The sequence below is a fragment of the Meleagris gallopavo genome, chromosome 21 (genome assembly GCF_000146605.3).
Source record: "Meleagris gallopavo isolate NT-WF06-2002-E0010 breed Aviagen turkey brand Nicholas breeding stock chromosome 21, Turkey_5.1, whole genome shotgun sequence".
Lineage (NCBI taxonomy): Eukaryota > Metazoa > Chordata > Aves > Galliformes > Phasianidae > Meleagris > Meleagris gallopavo.
Genome location: NC_015031.2, coordinates 245722 through 266619, shown reverse-complemented (window position 1 = coordinate 266619; position 20898 = coordinate 245722). Strand labels below are relative to the sequence as shown.

Below are 20898 nucleotides of genomic sequence, written 5' to 3'. Positions count from 1 at the left end.
CTGCGTGTTGCCACTGTGTGGCACTGTTTGGCCTCGGAAGGACCTGCGTGGGCCGGAGGAGGCAGCAGCCTCGGACCTGGCAGCACCTCTGCCTCCAGCAGATGCGTTCCCCATGCGGGCTGGGGCAGAAGGGAACTGCTCTTCTCACGGGGGAAGTGTGCCAGGGCTTGCGTGTCATCATAGGGAAACGAGTCTAAACTGTGTCTTTGCCTCCTGGTACCTTCCTTGGTGTTTTTAGCCCTTGAAAAGGCTGAAGCTGTGTTCTTTTATCTGTTCTGACAGTTGAGACCTGCAGGTAGCTCCTCAGGCGTTAGCTATTGCTGAGCCAAAGAATGGAATTGTGGAGGGTAAAATGGGTAAGTGTTCAGCTTTCAGGAGCAGATCAACGTAATCACAGAACTCAACAGATCTGACTGCATTCAGGCAGAGGTGTGGGGAGAGGCTGGGCAGGGAGATGCTGAATGCATCCCTCCTGGGACCTGCACATCTGCACACTGTACCTGTCAGAGTCTCCTCTCTCTGTAGCCCTGTATAAAAACAGAAGCATCACAGCTTTATTTCAGGGTTAGAAGTTAGCTGAAAGGAGTAAATAAAGTGTGACCTCAAGGCTGCAGAAGGGCGGTTCGTGCTGCAGCTATCACTGTGACGAAGTCAGGCGGTGTGCAGGGCTGGCAGTTTGCCTTGGCTCTCTCTGTTTAGGTAGAGGATTGGCATAGCTGCTTCTTCCACTGTTTGCTATGTCGTGTTATTGTAGGTAGATGGAGAACTGGAAGCATGTGCCACCTATCTGCACCAAAGGCTGTGTATCTTCCCAGTAATGATTTGGCAGTGCTGGCATGCAGGACATGGGACAAAGCAAGCAGGAGAAGTGTTTGGGTTGCAGCCCCCTTTTTGTGGTTGGGGTTTGTCCGTTATGTCTGCAGCCTTTTGGAGTTTCATTCTGTTTTTCTTTTGGCTGTTTTCTGTGGTCTCTCATACGTTGTGTGCTTCTAGGTGTGCAGTGACTTGAGAGTTCAGGGTGACCCAGTGCCCTGCTTACCTGACTTTGTGTAGGAATGCACTAAGAAAAGCAAAAAAAGGAGACAGAATCAGTGGGCAGCTCTATTGGGCAGCCATATAGCTGTAGAGCTATATAGCTATCCAGTGTACTGGAGAGCTGAGTCCTACTTGTTCTGTGCCACTAGTTTCATTTGCCTTGGGTCTATATTGATCTTAAACATGATAGTACTGTCTGCAGCTTACTGCGCAGGCTGCGAGTTGGTAAAGTAAACAGGGCATATGTGCTGTCAGTCTCTTGAGAAAGTGTTAATATTACACTAAGTTTGAGATTTTAATCACCCCTGTCAGGAAACGCTGAGTTACGGTTCCCACAGTTGCAGTTGCCTGCTGCCCGTGCTCTGCAGTAGATACTTCCTAATGTTATCACGTAGCATGAGTGCACTAATAAAGATTACTGCATAGTTGCAGCCGGGATTATGGAAGAGAGGTTTTCCCTTGGCATAACAGTAATTGAATAATACTTCTCTCCAGATGCCCGAATGCTTTGGAATCATTAAATAATTAAGCCTTCTGGGCTCTGTGTGAGAGGTCAGTCTTGCAGAGCCATCAGAAGGTTGGTAGAGCCACCAAAAAGGCTCGTAGGAAAGCTAAGACCAGAGTTGAGATCTGCTGTCCCAGCTCTGTGCACTGGTGCAGGAACCTTCCTGTTTCTGGTTAGGAACAGAGGTGTTGCTTTTGCCTGGTGCTGGGTGCTCTTGGAGCAACAGCCCTTTTTCATAGGGTCATAGAATATCCCAAGCTGCAAGGGAGCCATAGCAATCATCATGTCCAAGTCCTGGCTCCACACGGGACCACCCAAAAATGTGTTGAAGCTGTAAGCAGCGTGTATCTTTGAGTGTTTGTATTTTCTTTCAGGTGAATGGTGCTGTTTTTCTCTGCTGCTTCCATCTACTAAGTCCTAGAATATGAGATGAGTGTTAAGCATGCAGGGAGGTGGTCCACAATCTGAAACCTTTTGGGAGAAGGATGAGGTCACTGTCTTCATAAAGCAGGGGAGATTGTGAGACTTGCCCTTTTTTTCCTCTAGGTTTGGATTTAGACAACTGAGAACTTATATGACAGTGCCTGCTTGGAGTTATCCTTATGATAGCTTTGGCTGTGATTCTTTTCTTTCATTCTGAGATAAGACATTTGCAAGGATTCTCAACTTTCTTTCTTAGTTCTTCTCCTCTGCTTAGCTTTATGTGACACCATTTGTCTGTACACCATGAATGCTACGTCCACTTACATCTCTGCAGCCTATTCATGGTCCAAGGCAGGAGAAAGGCAGTTAGAGAGCAACTGTCCTCCTGGGGGCTGTCTAAGGCACTGCCTTGATGGGGGGCACGTGTCATTAGCTGGGAAAAGGGTCACTGTCCCAGTCAGCTCCTGCGCTTTTCACATCTGTTTTTCTGTGGCCATGTTTGTTGTTTGTCCTCTGTGTCCTTGTTCCTCTTGGGCAGCAGTTGCTCTGGGCTGGCTCCTTCTTCCAGCTGGTTTCAGGCAGTGCAGCTTTTCCTCTGGGGTTTTCCATCTGGAGAGGAGTGCTGCTAGGGCAGGAGTGGGATCAGACCTTCTGTTTATCCATTAGAAGTTCTGGATAACTTCTGGTGGGTGGATTCTGGCCATTGTGCTCCATCAACAACATGTCCTCTGCTGGGGCCAGTCACACTGAGTAGCAGTAGTGACCTGTGCTCAGTGCTGGGGTGGCCCTACTGTCACTGCCTGCAGTCCTTAGGAGTGTCTGGTTTGTTAAGAGGCTGCTGTGATGCGAACTGAGCATCTGCAAGCATGGCCCAGCTTACCTTGTGCAGATACCCCACAGGAGCATCCCTATTTGAGAGCAGCTCCTTTTGCTCTCAGCTTTTTCATTATTCACAACGAGAAGTTAATGACAGACTGAAGTGGAAATGGTGCATTGCTGTAATGATGTGATGGCTGCTCTTCCATACAGCTGGACAAGAAGCCACTTGGGAGACTCATTAATCTGAGGATCTGCCCCCCCATTCTGCTGCCTGGCTGATGGGTCCAGCATGGCTGGGCAGCACTTCTGGCAGTGTGAAAGCACAGGCATGCAATACAGCAGGCTCTGCATTCACTGCCTGCCTTCCTCTCACTGCTGGGATGCAAAGGGTAACCCTGCAGGCTTGCACGGCGCTCTGAAAGCTCACAGGCTAACTTTTATATGTGTTATTTACACCCAGCATTGCACACATGTGCGGAGAGTGGAGGGAATAGAAACCACGGGACCAGCAGTGCTCTCTGCTGAAGCCTTTTCTCACGCCTGTTATACATTCGAGCCGCACCAGGGCGGTGACATAGGTGTGTCCCCAAAGGGAGGGGACACAGGGGGTGGGTTTCTCTCACTGCAGGGTATACCCAAAGTCTCACAGTGGGGCGGTGGGTCAGGTTGCCATCAGCACCTTTTTTGCAGGAAGGCAGCTGCTCTTAGCTCAGGAAGTTTGTCTACGCTTAGGTGATGCTGTCTATGGTCTGGTGCAGAATGGTCTGCCCTCGCCGTCAGGGGAGGGCAGTGCTTCCCTTCCAGCCTGCTGCTCGCTGCTCTGTTGCCTTGTCTTTGACTGGAAGCTTGGCTGTGCTGCAGTCCTCCTGTGAGCCTCCCCTATGGCACAGAGAGAACCTGCGGGGTGGGAACGTCGAGCGCTAGCAGTCAGCAGAGGGCTGCCCCTCCTTATTCCTCTCCTTTACCCACCACCCACGTGAAAAGGCAGCGGGAGACGCTGAATCCCTAATTTTTATGCCCAAAGCAGTACTTGAGAGGGAGAAACCTGGAGTTCCATCTGCCCTGCCCAGCAGCCTCCTTCTCTCACCCCCACAAGCTGGCAGGAAGCAGTTGGGTTTGGTTACTCATTCGTGGAGGTCAGGACTAGGTCTGGGTTTTTTTTTTTCCCCTTTGTGTTTAGGAAACGGTTTACAAACTGTTTTGAGCACGGGGGAGCTGGTAGCGTGCGAAAGAGGCTTCTCAGCCTCTTTACTGCTGGACTCATGTTAATACTCCGCCTTGCCTCCTTTCCTGCAATCTCTTTCTTGGTTGGCAGCGTGAGTATTTCTGAGTGCTTTCCCCAACCTGCAACCCCTCCACCTCCTAATACGACCTCAGGTCACCAAACCACCTCGGGGCTTTATTTTTACTCGAGCCGTTTGGTGTCATGCGGTGAGATTGGTTTCTTCCCCCAGCAGTGAGGAGCCTTCGGTGCAGAGGAAGTAAAAGAGTGCCAGGCTGCAGTTGAAACTGGTTAAACACTAAAACCACACTCGTAGCCTCTCTGGGCTTGAGACGTGACATTCAGCCATGCAGCTAGCACTGACATTTTTGCCGACCAGTTGTGCACCCTCTCTGCTTGCATTTATAACTTCTTTAGAACTCTGATCTTTTTAACTTCTAAAACCTCCTCAGCCGTGGTTTATGCGTTAGCAATCCAACCAAAAAAGCACGAGACAGAACAAGACCCTACAGATCTCCCATTGATGCTCGGCACCGCTCTGCTAGAGCTCCCAGAGCTCAGGACTGCTCCTAGAGCCTGCTTACCCATAGAACGTGTGTGTGCATGTCATGTAGAACCCATGTGTTGCTTTCCAGCACAACCTGACCTTTTGCCACTACCCAGATAATGAAGGCTAAGCTATGGGTAAGAGTTTCCAGAAGTTGGTGCTGATTTTTATTTATTTTTTATTTATTTTTACTTATTTTTAGACCACATTGGTGGTTTTATCTGACTGTGAAGAACAAGGCAGGGTCTGATGTTACTTGAAGGGGAGAAACGTCGACGTGTTCTCCTTCCCATAACAAGCATCTGGTGCTAATGTGGAGGAGGGTGGTGGATCGGAGGTGGGAGCCCTACAAAGACATCAATGACTTACCCCTGGGTGAGGGGCTCTGCTGTATCCCAGTGCTCAGAGAGGCTGTGGGGAGTAGGGGGGCAAAGCTTCAAGTTCCAGCAGGCTTCTCATACCCTAAAACCAAGCACAATCAGCCAGAAACCGCCGTTCCCTGTCAGTCACTCTTTCCTCATTTCCTCTCCTGCTGGTGCTGATCAGCCAGGGATTTGTGTGTAACCAAACCCCCTCCTGCTGCTGCACATGAGCCCTTTCTCGTAGCAGCGGGTTGGATGATCCAGGCACTGCAGAGCAGTGCTGGGAAGGGAGGGTTTGCACTTCAGACAAGAATGCTGCAGGAATTGGCAGCACTGGTAAAGGAAGTAAAATGTCTAATAGCAGGACTGGGAAATTTCCCAGAGCAGGGTGAGGGCTGTTAGGCAGTGATTGCTCTTGAGCCTCTCTTGTTAGTCTGACCTTGATCTCTGTCTGATGTTGGCCCAGTTCGACTTTTTCTGTTCTACGCTGGCTGGGTTGGCATCTCATATTCCACAGCCAAACCCTTATTTCTGCCACGGGGAATATTTATTTCTTTCCAGTGTCGAATGAGGCACTTCCAGCCAGATTCCGTATCCACTGTGGAGGTGGATATTCGGAAAGAAACTTCCTTCCGGAGGATCAGGGAGTGGAACCTGCTGGAATCTGTGTCATTTCCTCTGTCCTTGGCTCTACTCTTCCTCCCCAGCAGATTTCATTGCTGTGCGACTCAGAGTGGAGAGGGAGATGCCTGAGTGCCCTGCATTGCATTTCCAGGTAGGAGCAAAGGCTCCGGATGTATCCGAATGCAGCAGGACAGCTGTGTGATGCTCACACGTGGATCCAGCTCAGTCCTGTGGGAGCTGTGCTGAGCTCAGCCTGGTTGCCACCGCCCTGTCCCTCATTGCTGAGCACAGCTGGGAGAGCAGGAGTATGGCGAGCTGCTGCTGCTAACGCTGTCATCCTTCTGTAAGGCTGCGCCTCTGCTCAGCCCGTTGTCCGAATGCCTTCTCTGTTGGCCTAACTCCTGTTAGAGTTACGTCTTTTCTGTCCTCACCATTCTTAATCTCTCTCATTGTCTTCCCACTTTGTGCTTGAACCCCACAAATAATCTGCTCTGGAATAGCGAAGAAGGCTGACAGCATCCTGAGCTACGTGAACAGGAGATTTCTTATGGCCTGAACTCATCGCACGTTTCTCAGTGTCAGTTTTCTATCGCAGGAAGAGGATGCTGTTCACTCCTGGCACACAGTATGTATTTGAGTATGAGCTGCTTTTGCTGCTTGGAGCCGCTTCAGCGCACAGCATGCAGCCTGCCTTACCTGCTGGACAGAGAGCAGTGCTGCCTGGGTCATCTCTCAGTGCTTAACCAGATGCAGTCTGGAAGAGCTGAGCTTGTATCCTAAATGACCTGCAGCACCAGAGCCAACTCGTGAAAAGTTTTGTGCTGAAAGTTAACTTGATATCTCAGCTGAGGACCCTCTCTGGCATGTTTGCATAGATTCATAGAGTTTATGGCCAGCAGGGACCATTAGATCATCTGGTGTGATCTCCTGTATATCACGGGTCCTTAAATTTCACCCGGCTACTCCTGTATGAAGCCAAATAACTTGCATTTGGCTAAAGCAAAACTTCCAGAAAGACATCCAGCCTTGAGAGTCCACCCTCTTCCTGGGGAGTTTGTTCCAGTGATAACTGCACCGGTTCTGAAACGTTTGTGCCTTATTTCCAGAGTGAACATTTCTCGTTTGTTCTTGTGCTTTGCATTCTGCTAAAGGCCCTTAAATGCCACGGAGGTACTTTGCACGCTGCAATCAAACCACCTCCCAGGCTTTCCCGATACACTAAACAGATTGAGCTGTTTAAGTTTTTTCACTGCAAGACATTATTTCTAGTGTTTGAATTGCTTTTATGGCTGTTTGTTGGACCTTTTCCAGTTTTTCAGCATCTCTTTTAAAAACAAGGGCACCAGAACTGGATGTGGTATTTCAGTGTCAGTCTCATCAGTGCCGTATATAGATGTAAACATGCTCTCCAGTGCCTGCCCTGTGCGAGGGACGGGTTAACCCTTCTGCTGGACGTTGCTCTGGGAATCCCTGAAGCCTTTCTGCAGGAGCTGCCCTGAGCGCAGCCTCCAGGAGGCTGATTTCCCACCATCTGAGATGTATGATGTGGCACTTAGTGTCGGGAAAACCCAGATTATGAAACTGTTATAATAACCTGATGTGAATGCACTGTAACCATCAGTGCTTGTTGTTCCCTGTGTACCATAGGCGGGGGCGACTGGGTTTACTTTCAGTTCATTGATAGCAACCCTGGTGGAAAGCCTCTGCTGACCTACTCCCATCCAGTTTAGTGAGGGTTACCTGAAGGCTGTTACTTTTGAAGATGTTAATTCAATCGGGCTTTAACCCATTTAATCACCATGTACTGTTTTTAGTCTAGTTTTTTATTTGAGAACGTTGCAGTTGCTGATTTAAACGCTCTACAAGCAGCTTAGGTACAGGTCTGGTTGAAAACAAAATCACGTGCATGTAAACACTCTAGCTGACCTGTTTTCTGTAAATCGAATGTGCTACCAGTGGCTTCATGATTAAATCATATCAAATGGCCTTATAGGCCAGGTGTTTGTTTCAGAGACAGCGAAGTCACCGCTGCTCAATTTTGCATTGCTAACACGCACCATGTTCTTGCTTATGTTTCTCCTCTCACCTGCTTCCTGCAGTGATGAAGAGGAATAAATCAAAAGCTCATCGGCTGTGCTGAAGGGCTTCCTTGCTGCCTCTTTTTCTCTTGCTGGGATGCTGCCTTGTAACTCGTAAAGCCAAGAGATGCTTCTTGGAGCCACAGCTGCTGCAGCCCGAAAGATCAGGAAGCTGCAGGAGTGTATCAAATTTTCTTAACTTGCAAATGAGTTTTCTGTGCCTCAGGACCACGGTACATCAGGGTTCCCTCTTTTTTCCACGTCATAGTAAATTGGATTTTCATTCATGCGGTCTCTCATGTTTAAGTATTGGGATTCTCAACTGGAGTTGCTTCTATTGCTACAAAAATGAATCCAATTCAGGGCAGGACGTTGCGCTGCTCAACAGATACCTGCACTAGAACGTGTGGCCAGGAGGAGCAAAGTGAAGCTCTGTATCCATATGCACTTGCAGGTGGTACATGAAGAGGAACTATGCAGCGTCCTTGGTTTCAAGAAGCAGTCTGTGCTCAGTGCTGCTGCGCTGAGATACTGCCATGGGGAGCAGCATCCAGAGCTGGACCTTGCAGGGTAGGGACAGCGTGGGCTAAGAGCTGGGTCGGCATTTAGCTGAAGGATATAAGGGAGCAATAATGGTCAGTATGGGATATCCAGCCCTGGAGCTGGGAGGGAGGTACAGCATGCTTGAGGTGCCTGGATTCCCAGCAAAGCAGCTGTGCCTGGAAAACCCTGGCTGCCCAAGAAACCCTGCAGATACTTGGGATGAGTGTGGTACGTGTTTTGGAGCTGAACTGCGTGGCTCTGTGGTCTGTGTCCCAACCCCTCATCACTGAGGATACCCCAGACTTCGGGGAGCATCCCGCAGTGCTCCAGCCCCTTCCACTCTGGTGGAGGCAGCGTGTTCGTTGCAGGCAGTTTTGCATCTGGTCTCTTGATTAATGGACTTGTCTTTTTGCAGCCTATTTTGACTCTGACACTGCTTTCTGCTCCACAGATGCTTTGCTGATGTTGAAGAAAGTTTGCCTCGCTTGATAAAGACCAGATCCTGAAATTTACTTCCAAACCTGAAGTAACAATTTTTAACTTGAAACGCTTTTTTCCCCAGGAGTCGCTGCTCCAGAATCCTTCCCTTATTTGGTGCCTCCTTCACAGCTGGGGCTGATGCTCAGGTGCCAAACTCTGTGCACTCCCTGCAGCTAGCCAAATGGGTCCGTGGCTCTGCTTCTCGGCCCGCCTCGTGGCACTCCTTTTCCTGTGCACCCTGCTGGCATTTCCTGTGTTTCTGCACAAGGGTGGGAGGCATTTTCAACCCTTTATAATCGTGGCACAGTCTCTTGAGGTTGGGTCTTGCTTTCTTCTTTTCTGGCTCGAACCGTGCCAGACCTTCCTTTCAGCTGTCTGACCACCTCTGTTCTGTGTGCTGTCAGGACATCCTTGTCATGGCTGCTGTGATTTCAGCTGGCCGTTGAGGGCCGTTGCTGTCTCTGCACTGAGGTGCTTGGAGTGGAGTTGTTAGTCACTGTTGATTTCTTCCATGGCAACAAATCCACTTTGGTTGGAGGTGCGGTGTGTGAATGCTCCCCGAGCAGCAGTGGATTGCTTCCTCTGGTGAGGTTGCTTCTTCCCAGGTGGATTTAGTCTGTCTGCACATGCTGACTCATGACAGCCAAAACAGCTGTTTTCAGCTTCAGGCACTACTGTGTGCAGGGACCCCTTCTTCTCCTTGACAGCTGGTTTGTTTTTATAACTAATGCCTTCACTATATGCTCATAACTTCCATATCAGTGATGCCCGCTGTTCAGCTGGAAGGGACAAAGTCTCTTTTTTTTTTATTTTTTTGACGTAACTTTATTGATGCATCAGCATTACTTGGTGGGCTCTTCCCCTGCAACCGACTGGGACCTGCCCCGAGGAGCAGAGCAGCGATGTGCGTAGGGAGCCCTACATCCCAGCATGGGCACCAGGACCACTCCGAGGAATCCCTTGGAAGGGACCCACTCTTGGATTGCGCAGTGAGTCAGATGAAACCGATGGAAGTGCTGCAGGTCTCCTGCTAACGGCTTCGGGGCAGCCAGTGGGGCTTTGGGGAAGTGTTCCTCTCCGCCGTGCAAATGCAGAACAGCGGGTGATGGGACTTCCTCCTCCTCCTCCCTGCTGCGGGCTGCTCGGTGGAAGTCGCTGTTTCCCTCCAGCCGTGAGAAGCAGCATTTGACAGGAGGAGCAGAGAGGGCTCCTGCAGACTGAGGGGCAGGTGAGTCACCAGGGAAAGAGTCATTCGGAGAAAAGCCCAGTCAAAGCAGCCCGTGGCCCTGGCGTGAACTCGGAGATGAAAGGTCCAAAGTTAAGTGATGAGCTCATCAAAACCTTGAGGCTGTGAGAGAAAAAGTGATGAAACAAGCACGAGAGGTGCCTGCGTGAGGTGCCACAGCACTGGGGCACACAGGTCTCAGCCTGGGCTTGCTGCTGCTTGCTGAAGTTGGCAAGAGGGATAAAATGCGCTTCTTTCCTAGAGGCGTGCATCCTGCTTCCTTTAGAAAAAACTTGTATTTATGTATGCCCATATGCATGTCCCAATTCAGCACTGATTCCTGTGTTGTCCTTGGGATTGGTGATGAAAAGACTGAGCTGGAAGCTTCCAAAGGATTCAGCTCAGGTCCTCTGGTCCTGCTGCAGCTCTGTCCCTGGGTGAACGCTGTGTGTGTGTCCCTGCTGGGTGCAGAGCACTTCCCATTCAAGGTGGGGAGTTTGGATTCTCCCCCGCTGATGGTAAAGCACTGCAGGCACTGCAGAGCAACTGTTCCCAAGGCTGTGGTCTGTATGTGGGCCTAGGGGAAGGACTGGTGTCCTTATTTCTTATTTTCCATATGTGTGCCGCCTTTGAAGCTCTGAGCTGCCTTGGTGTCTTAAAGAGGATGGTAGAAATACAGCCCTCCTAACATTGCTGGCAAAGTGAATAAGGGCTTAGCTCAGCTGTCCCAGTATTCCCCAGTCTCTTTGGGTTTCATCTGCAGAGTTAATAAAATGGTGGCAAATAAAGTCAGGTTCCAGTGGAAAAGGGCTCTTTAGGGCAGCAGTAAAATAGTGAGTAAGCAAGAACCCCTTGCTGCGGGGGCCAGTTTAATTGGTCTGGCTTGTTTTATGAGACAGGTTTTATGTTGAAACTTGCACATGGCCCAGGAGCGACTCTGCAGCAGGGCATCATTCTCCTGCATGGGTCCTCTGGGAGTGCAGCCTGGGTTAATTACACCTCACCGAGCCGTCCCACCTCGCCAAGCTGCTTGCATACAGAACGGTGGGAGCTGGGGAGTTGAGCAGATGCAGGCAGAAGGCAGCTGCCTTGTTTTCTACCCGGTGCCACTTGGTTGGGCACTGCCCTGCCTGCCAGCTCTCTGTCTCTCTGACCCCCCTCGGAAATGGAAAGGATGCTGCTGAGCTTTGCAGAGGGATTCGGGGTATAAAATTGATGTGGAATGGGAGCGGAGTGGCGGTGCTGGACCGGCGTCTCCCCGTGCTGTGCTCTGTGCTCGGGGTCTGGCTTTTCTCATCGTGGTGAGGCTGTGCAGGCGCTGGATGAAAGCTGCCTGCTGGGGAGAAGGTATGAGAGAGGCTGGGCTGCTCCTGGGTGACACAGCCACCTCCAAGGTCACACAGAGTGACTCTCTGCCACCCACAGCCTTCTTCAGAGCAATTCAGATAAGGATGGGGAAAGCCCAGCTTGCTGCTGAGCTAGCAGAGGTGGCCTGGAGCAGCAGTAAGGAACGAATCGAGTTGGATTTTGGTGTTGTTGGACCTCAGCTGGGCAGGAAGCTGCCATCACGCAGAGTGCTACAGACAGCTTGCTCTGCTTCCACTCTGCTCCGCGCTGTGCTGGGAACTGCAGAGAAATGCCAAGCCCTGCCTAGCATCTCTGCCACAGCCTCGCAGGGGCTTTCCTGAGAAACCCAGGCTCCCTCTTTACAGTTGCTTAAGGCTGGGTTTAAATGAAAGGGGAAAGCATCACCCCCAAACCCTCATGCTTACGAAAGTGGCACCAGCACGGCACAAACGAGCTCCAAACTTTGCAGCTGAGCTCGTTGCAGCAAAGCGTTAAGGAGGATTTCCCTCCCCGCCTCGACCAAAGGCTGCTTCCAGCCTCTGCGGCAACCGCTGAGCGCTGAACCAAATCGCTTCTGTTTTTCCTTTTTCTTTTTCCCATCAGTGGGAAGCGCTGCGTTCCGCTGGGTCCCGCTCGGGGAGCGGAGCGGTGCCCGGGGCTGCAGCGATCAGCCCGGCCCCAGCAGAGGGTGCTGTGCCTCCACCGCCCTCTCCCCGCTCGCATCCAGCTGTTTGGCACTTGCCCTCGCCTGTGTGCATGATGTTTGTAAGAGTTTGGGCATGTCCATTTGGTTCCCATCTCCAGTGCCACCCCCAGCATCCAGGCCAGGTTCTTCTGTCACTGGGGACATTCTTAATTCACAGGAAATCGGGGAGAGTTTAATTGTTTTCTCCTCTCTCTCTTTTTTTTTTTTTTTCCCATGCAGCTGAACAAAAGGTTCATCCTCAGTTTTCTCCATGCCCATGGGAAGCTGTTTACCAGGATTGGGTAAGTGTGCAGGATGTTTATTTTATTTTCCTACATTACAAGTCTTTTTGGAATTTAATATTGTTAGCAACTAAGCTGTGTTTGGAGCTGAGGGCACAGGGTGTGAATTCTTGCAGGCCTAGCCTCCTGGTTCCTATTCTCCCTACCCGCCCTGCTGTCCACGATGATTAGTGTTGGGGCTTTCTTCCTCCATCTCAAGGCCTCGTGCACCAGGACCCTCTGGCGCAGGCTGGGCTCAGCCAGCTGATGTGCACCCAGTAGGGCCCGGAGGCTCTTTTAGCCCTTTCTTGCCTTCAAACCGTGCTCCCTCCACTTTAATCTCTGGTGTTGTCCCCTCCTCTCCCACCTCCCCCACTCCCAGCCAGCGGAGTGGTGGTTCTGGGAGCGCTCAGTGAGGCTCAAAGCCAGGAGCAAAACAGCACGGTGGCAGGGAGCTGCTGTCCAGTGGCAGCCTGTTCCCTGAGCCTGTCACCTTCCCTGCATTGGGAAGCAGAAGAATGCAGCACAGCAGCACTGATGTTGTGATGCAGCCTGAAGCCACGGCTCTTGCTCCATGCAGTGCGCTCTCTGGGGTGGCACGTGCTTGACCTTGCACCCTTCACAAAGCAATGGGAAGCAGAAGCAGAGCCCCCACGTGAGGTTTGGTGATGGCATCGTGTCTGTGCTGCAGGGCAGAATGTCCAGGGAGCTGCCGGTCCACAGCTCTGCCAGGCTGTGCTCGCGGCCGAGCTCTGGGCTGAGCACATGCCAGCAGGGGGATTAATGGGGATGTTGCAGTGATTGCTTGCACATTTGGCTCCCGAGACTTTTGTGAAATTAAGATGTAGTGTTAGAGGCGGTTGCTTCCCAGGACAGTCATTTAGAAAAACCCAAGTATGTTTAATGGCAGAAGATCCCCTGAAGTACTTAGAAGGGAACTAGAAAGTAATAACATGACACAGGAAGAGAAATGCGTCCAGCCCTGCTAAACAGCTTCCGTGCTTGAAATAGGTAAAAGGTGAGGAATGGCTGAGTTCTCTCTGGGCAGAGTCTATAGTAATTTATCTGTGAAAAGTATGGAAAAGATGGTGTTGAGCTAATTTTGAGCCATCTTGCTCCTAAAACCACAGGTAAGTATATAGTTAAAAGTTTCTGCTCGGTTCTTGACCTGCTGGTTCTGAACTCAGTGGTGTTACTGCATGCCATTCCAGATGTGCTGTGGTATCCAGGCACAGCGTGGCGGGGCTGAGGAAGCCCTCACTCTTCCTTGTTGTTATTCCATGGCAATAATCTCCATCTCCTCACTAATGACCCATCCCACAAAGGGCTCCTCCATCCCCAGCGGCCCGTCTGCCTTAGGAGGATGTTGCTGGATATGTTGGATGTGGTCTGAGATTTCTCAAAATTAGGAAGTATTTAGAAGCAATCATTTTGCTCTCAGTCCCTGGCTGTGCCCCAGCTCCAGGAAAGTTGCTTCTTTGAGAGGGAGCAATGCTTTTGTGCTGGCGGAGCTGCTCCGTTCTGGAGGGCTACTGAGTACAAGGATCCTGTTTGTTACAGCCCACATCTGTGGGAAGGTAACGGAGGCTTTGCATCGCTCCAGCAAACAGTGCCAAGGCAGAGGGTAGCCCTGCTGCTAGGTAGAACCAGTTGTTGAAAGGCATCTGTGAAATATGGTTAAGCAGAAAGCAATTCTGTCATTAAAAATAGACCCTCCTGCTGTCCTGAAAGTCTGTTGGGGAAGCCCAGCAGAATTGCCCATGTGGGTTACCAGAAGTGGCTTGCTAATCCAGTCTGTAGCATGCTGATATCACAAGATCTGAATCTCTCAGGGGGAAGATAGAGGAAATTGCTCTGGAGGCCCTTGAGGTTGTCTGCCCTGGCTCCCGGCGCTGTACCCACTGCTCCCTCCCTTCCATTGCGGGCACATGAGTTACGCTGTCACAGATAAGGAGCTGGCACTTGCTGCAGACCACTGCTCATTTTCGCTGAGTCCAGCTGTGACTTTTTCTAGTGCAGGACCAAGAAGGAACAGAGCAAACTCAGCAGAGGAGGCAGCAGGAGAGGAGAAGTATTTTTTATTTTCCCCACCAGTTTGCAAATTTTTGGCAGCCTCTTGATATAAAGATGCCTTCAGGGGATACCAGGTGAGGGCTCCTGGGAGGGCTGTTGCGGGTCGCCACGTCACCGCCGTTTCTGTGAACTGACTGCACGCTTTGCAGTCGGTTCCATTGCTGACCATACTTCAGCTGGGGAATTGCTGAGGATCCATCAGCTCTGTAAGTAACCTCGGCTAATTCCCCTAGTGACGCCAGATGAAGAGCAGGATAAACGTGTCAGCTTTCCACGGGTGCTTGTGAGCGGTGTTGAAAGCACACCTCGTCCCCGGCGTGGCACTGCAGCTGTGTCTGATGAGCAATAGCAGCTAGCGGGACCAGAGGACTGCAGGTTCCTGTCCCCTGGGCGAGGCAGGGCTCCAAATAGTGAGAGCTGACAGCTTTCTCACTGTGCTGGGAGTGGGCAGCACCAGCACAGGAGCTTGGGACAGAGACTGTTCTCTGGAGGCAGCATGTTCTTGGCCAGTGTTCAACGCACTTGGAATTGCCACATCCGCAATGTGGCACCAGTGTGTGCCGTTTGCTGCAGCCCGTGTTTCTTGGGAGTCCCATGGGCTGCTCCTGGTCCAAGCGAGCTGCTGGCCTCTTGGCACCCCTCCCAGCTTGGTAGAAGTCAGTAGAAAAAAATGGTTGGTCAGAAATGACTCATAAAGGCCGTGTTTTCCTGCCAAAGGAATGCTGCCTGTTGGTTACAGAGCAATCCCTCGCTGAGGAAGGCTTCGGCTGTCTCCCTCGCACCGCCTGCACCTTCACTCCAGAGGCAGCGATTCCCTGTGGCTCTGGGATGGGCAGCAGCCCCTCAGCACCTCGTGGGGGGTCCCTGTTCCCTGGGCAAGGTGACGCGGAGGGAGCTGTGCCACCCTCCCCAGGGCACAGTCTGCGTTCTGCTCTACAGCATCTCTCTCTGTCTGCAGGATGGAGACGTTCCCTGCGGTGGCCGAGGAGGTCCTGAGGGAGTTCCAGGTCCTGCTGCAGCACAGCCCCCTCCCATCGGAAGCACCCGCATGCTCCAGCTCGTGGCAATCAACATGTTTGCAGTGTACAACTCCCAGCCCAAAGGTACCATGTGCTGCTTTAAGGGAAATGGGCTGGGGATCGCTCGTCTTTCTTTGAGCTGCGGATGGAGAAGGGTGGAGGGCACATACCCAGCTGAAGTCCAACTGGGTTGGATGCCTGGAGGTTTCGGTGTGTGTAAGGATGGCAGAAGTGCCGTAGCTTGTGCTGGAAGGCCTCAGTGAGGTGTTTAATGATGTGGAGTGAGGAGGCATCACGTCCCCCTGGAGCCTGAGTCATCAGGCACAGACAGAAGGCTGTGTTCTACGGCTCTGCCCTCCCGGCGCTTCGCCCGGGTCCTGCTCAGCGCCCACATTGGCACCGTGGGGGCTGGGAGGATCCGGGAGGGCCTGGCTGAGGGCAGAACGTTGTTGTCTGTGTCTATGTGGGTGGCTGAGCCGTGCCATGGGAGATGCTGCTGGAGGCTACGCCCTGTGCTAAGGCACCTGGAGGATCTCGTGTCACTCATCCTCCTCCATCTGCCCAAGATGCGGGCACTGTCATTGTTGGGTTACTTAGTAGGGATGCTACCAAAGCAGAATCCTTGCCTCTGGGTTTGAAATCGTGCTTCCAAGGGGCCCCAGTGGCCACAACAACTGGGTCAGCCTGAGCTACATTTTTGGGACCGGGAAAGGGGCCACACTCCCTAGTTGGGGGAAGCAGCACGTGGCACACTGATGACTTGAAATTTAGCTTCCAAAAACAGATGGACCTCAATCAAAGCTACCATGTGAGCAGGAGGGCCGAGCCCCGCTGTGCTGCTGCTGGGTGATTTGTCCCTTGTGAGTCAGTTGTGGTGCTTGGTGGCCAAGTGGGCTGGGCCACGTGGCTCCCCGTGCTGTGTGCTGCACAGGCACCATCCCTTGGGGAAGCCCTGGAGAAGCCCTGCGAGCCATCAGCCCTGCTAGTGAGGACGTGCCCTCCTTCCTGCTAGGTGCCAACCAGCACCAGTGTGTTTATGTCTGAGCTGCAAAGTACTTTCTGATGATGAGCAACGCCTGTGTGCGGCCCCCCAGTAGGTATATTAATAGCTGTGTCTGTGCTCTCAGACAGGAGCGGGTGGTAAAGAGGAAGAAATCTGTCTGGGCTGTGTAGAAGCCCCTGTGGCAAGGCTGGAAGCAATCCCAGCTCTCAGACCACTGGGCTGTGCTCCTCCATCCGCAGCCGAGCTGTGGATGTGAGTGAGTGAGTGACAGAAAGGGAGCACTTCTTATCTCCTGTGCAAAATATGTCTTCTTGGAGTTTCCTGTCTCCCATGCGAGTAGTTGCCAGCTGCTCCCAGCTCTCTTATCTCTGGAGAAAGCAAACCTGCTCCTGCTGGGGACCTGTGGACCGTACAGGGAGCAGGTGGCAGTGTTGGAGAAGTGCTGTGGGTTGGATGGCACTGTGGCTGCCATCTGATGCTTTGTGCCCCCGAGGGCTCCTTGCTCTGGTGACCCTAAAACGTTGCAAGGAATATTGTTGGCAAAGCAAATTCTGTTGTCAGCACAAACGCTCTGGTGGTCTCTGAGCGCTCGTGTGCTGAGTGCTGGCAGAGCCCGTGTTGGGCTCAGTGCCGACGCAGTGATACTGAGAAGTGCTGGGAGCTGGGTGCAGAAGGGGAAGAGGGGGGGGGAAAAAGCAAGCAAAGAACCTGGAGTTTAAAAGGCAAGCAAGAAAGCTGGCTGAGTTATTATTACCGATTGCCCAGCACGGAGCAGTGAGGGTGTTGGCTCCGTCCCCGCTGTGTGGGATGCTGTGGGCAGAGGGCAGACTGGAGCATGTGGCAGAGGGCTGTTGGGAAGGTGCGGGTTTCCATTTCCCAGCACATGAGTCACCTCGCCGGGCTGCAGCTGCATGGGCAGCAGTTGGGTGCAGAGGGGATGCAGGGAGCAGTTCTGCCTTGCGTGCATCCCGACTGCCAGGAAGCCCTGCCGGGAGCAGCGCTTGCTGGAGGCAGGGCTTGGCTGGGTGAGCTCCGTGGGGCTGCACCTAACCCTGCAGTTGGACCGAGTGACCTCTAGAGATCCCCTCCTACTGCAGTCCTCCTGCAAATCCGGGATCGGAGCTGCTGTGTCCTTCCCGTGGCACGGCTCTGCCTGACGGTCGCTGCGAGCTGTCGGCAGCAGGAGATGTGTGAGTTTGGGAGGTCTGTCTGAGAGCCTCCTCTCCTCGCTGTCCAGGGGCAGATACCTCTTGAGGCAGGTGCTCCTTCCCTCCCCTCCCATGTTTTTCCTTTCTGTCGGGCCGCAGCTGCTCCTGAGAAACTTGAGGGCTTACTTGCTTGCCCCCTCTGTGTTGTCTAATGAGTCCCTGGTGCTGGGACTGGGGGGTTCTACTAGCACTTGTGGGGTGGTTTTGACGTGGAGAATTTTGCATACTTTAATTCATTGCCAATTAACAGAAATGTCTAATCTCTGACTTGGGTATTGAAAAAACACAGAAGTATTACTAATCAAACTCACTTCAGTAAATACTTCTCTTTCTTCCTCTGACTGATGCCAGACACCCACCCTGCCATTTCCTTACTCTCTCTTCCCCCAGTTTCACTGCAGGTTGTGCTCATTTTGTCCCAAGTCCTTCAACGGCATGGCAGGCTGGTGGCTCGTGCAGAATGGTTTCTATCTGCTGCTCTTTGCTTTTCACTCATTTTCCTTTGCCCCTGCATTGCAGTGTTTGCAATAATGTCTCCTCCTGCAACTGCTGCTTTCTGAAATCTGTCTTGCAAAGATGGCCCTGTGCCCATCTGACCATTTTTGGGGGGTAGAGCTGAGTACAGCCCTATGGCTGGTGCTGGCAGCAGGGCTGTGCTCATCCTGCCGGAGCAGGAGCCGGTTGCAGCTGCCCTTGCGACGCTGGGAAGACCCCAGGAAATGGATTGGGGCTGTTGTTTTCTCTGCCAGAGGAAGCCAAAGAATTCCCACACGAAGCATTCCCCTGCTATTCAGCACCAGACAGCACACTGCTCCCTGGGAGCCCAACCTCCCTGTTGGTGATGGGGACGTGCAGCTGGCTGGTCCCCTGACCTCCCGGCTGCCTTATGCCAGGGCAAAGGTGGGACAAAGGTGCTGGTAGCCTGTGGAGCAAGGAGAGCCCACCCGTGGGATGGAAGCAGAGAGATGGTGCTCTGTGTGGCTGGGATGTGCCATTGCTGGAGCAGCCCCACACTGCCACCAATGCATCGCAGGGCGTTGGTTGTTACCAGGGGTTTGGGCTCTCCTGGGCTCCAGCCCCTTCACGGGGTGGCCCTTTTAACAGTTTGGTAGCCATCTGCACCATCAGCTAACAGAGAAGTTCGGATCCCTTTATCCCAACCACAAACACTCCAAGCATTTTAATTTTTTTTTAATTCTGTAATTTGGGGAAATAAAACTCTGGTTTCTGCAAAGACTAATTGAAGCCGTGCTTGCGGCAGGGGCATCTCGGTGAGGGGAGAGAGAGAAACCCCCTCCCAGCCCATCTGTGCCCAATTTACTCCGATCTGGCCTCTCTGAGGCTTTTTTCTTTCTCTCTCTCTTTAATAATTTGTTTTATAATTCCTGGAATCAAACCCATCTCAGACACACTGTTTTATTTTACTGTATTATTGGATTATACTTCCTATAAATCACTGGATGTTATTCATAGGCCACCACCAGAATAACTTCCCCTCTCCCCCCAACAGGCCCGCATTCCAAACAAGCGCACACCAAAGTGGGGGTGCAGCACGGGGCACCCTAGAGACACTTCCCGGAAATCCCAGCAAATTTGCCTGGCTGTGGGTGTGAAGCATCAGGCTGCAGCACCTGGATGCCTTCTGGCACTCCCAGGCCTGTCGCATTGTGCTGTGTGCAGTTTGTTAGGAGGTCGGGCTTAGGTGGAAGGAGGGGGGGCTGCCATATGTGCATCCTCAGCACATGCCGTTGGGGGGGGAAGTCGCATCCCCTGGGGCTGAAGGAGCAGAGGCATGAAGAGAGGCTGTGGCTGAGCACTGCTGCCAGAGGGGGCTTTGGGCAGAGCAGGGTGGCCGTGCTGGTGAGTGGGGAGGGAAACCTGTCGCTTGGACAGCAGGTCGCAGGGAGCATCTGTGAAAGCAGCTGGGGTCAGGCTGCCCTCTGGGAGCAGAGCGAGGTCTGGCTTTTGGTGCTAGAAAATAAGTTGAATGCTGGTGAAGCAAGGCAGGAGGATTCACAACCTGCTCCCTGCTGCAAGGTCAGAGCAGCGTGTGTCCCTGTGCACTGCCACGCTGCGTGAGATCGGTCAGTGCTGCACAGCCCATTGCTGCAGAAACGCTCAGGTTTGTGCAGAACTGTTCTTCTGTGTCTGAGTGCTCACTAATTATAGCTCTTGCAAAGGTTTTCAAATGTTGTACGGTCCTGCTTGATGCTTAAAGACCTACACCAGCTTCTTGCCCAAATCTCCCTGGTAGGTGGGATCCGCACGTTGGTGGAGATCAGCTCCTGCAGCTCCTTACAGGCGTAGGACTGTCCTCCCTCCTCCTGCTGTGGATGCTCAGCCCCAGCTTGGCTGCAGAGAGGCACTGGACCCCCAGGATTCAGACCATGTTTGCTGTGAGCAGCTGCTCTGCTGCCGTCCTGCCACCGCACAGCCCTGCTCTGCCTGCAGCGCGTTTCGCTTTGCTGACCGCAGCTGCTCAGCCTCATAAGCTAAAGCATGAACCCTTAAAATATCCCCGGAGACACTGCGGATGGTGGTGGTGGCAGAACTGGGCTCTGTCTCTGACCATCTCCACAGTGCTGGTTTGGTTTCCGATGGTTGGACCCCAGCTTTGCTCAGAGTGGAGCGCAGCATCAGAAAAAGTCTTGGAGGGAGCGTGTAGCACTGTGCTGCTGCACTCACGTCTCAATGGCTTCTTGTGAGATTCTGACCACATCTCGCATGTTGGAGCGGACTGAGTTCTGATTGCAAGGGAGTCCAGAGTGAGGTTAAAAATAAAGCAGTGCTGTGGATGGCTGCTTCGGTTTGGTGGAGTTTTAAAATTAGGCACAAAGCAAAGCTTAATAAACCTCAGGCTGTAGATAGCAGAAGCAGCAACTTGATCTTCCCCTGTCTGGGGAGCAGAGCAGAGTCATTTTCTCATCATTTGCTTACTTGCATGGTTAAATATGTGTTTCCCCATTGTCTGGGCAGCTCTGCCATCTGTGCCAGCTTAGGGCATGGCAAACGGGAGGTGAAGGCTTTCCTAGGGCTTATATGAGCTATTATCCCATTGGCAGCAGTGGCCCTGGAGCTTGAGGTCCCTCCGCTTCCCCCTGGGGCCTCGTATTTGTAATGCAAACCCCCGCTGCAGGGAGGATGGAGCTGAGCGGCGGTGGGGCTTGGCTTGTCACACAGCGAGTGTGCACTGAAGTGTCTGCACTGAGGTCACCAGCGTGCAGCTGGCAGTGACAGCGTGCCATCGCTGCAGAGCTGCAGCGTTAGCGAGGTGTTGGCAGGCCGCAATGCTTCCCAAGGCCTTCAGTGGAAGGAAGCAATCCTTAAATTCATCCTTCTCCTCCTTTCACGTTGCTGCTCTTCTTTGCTTCAGGTTTGAGTTTGAAGCAGGAGAGGATCCATCTTCCTGTGCATTGCGG

General features: G+C 52.4%; 1 protein-coding gene across 1 annotated transcript in view; it reads left to right on the top strand.

The window, feature by feature from the left end:
• LOC100541939 (SMG6 nonsense mediated mRNA decay factor) overlaps positions 1-20898 on the top strand; it is a 77724-nt gene that overhangs the window by 10859 nt on the left and 45967 nt on the right. Inside the window, 3 exon segments of the mRNA XM_031556395.1 lie at positions 12136-12197; positions 15208-15269; positions 15272-15352. Of these exon segments, the coding sequence (XP_031412255.1) occupies positions 12136-12197; positions 15208-15269; positions 15272-15352 (205 nt within the window).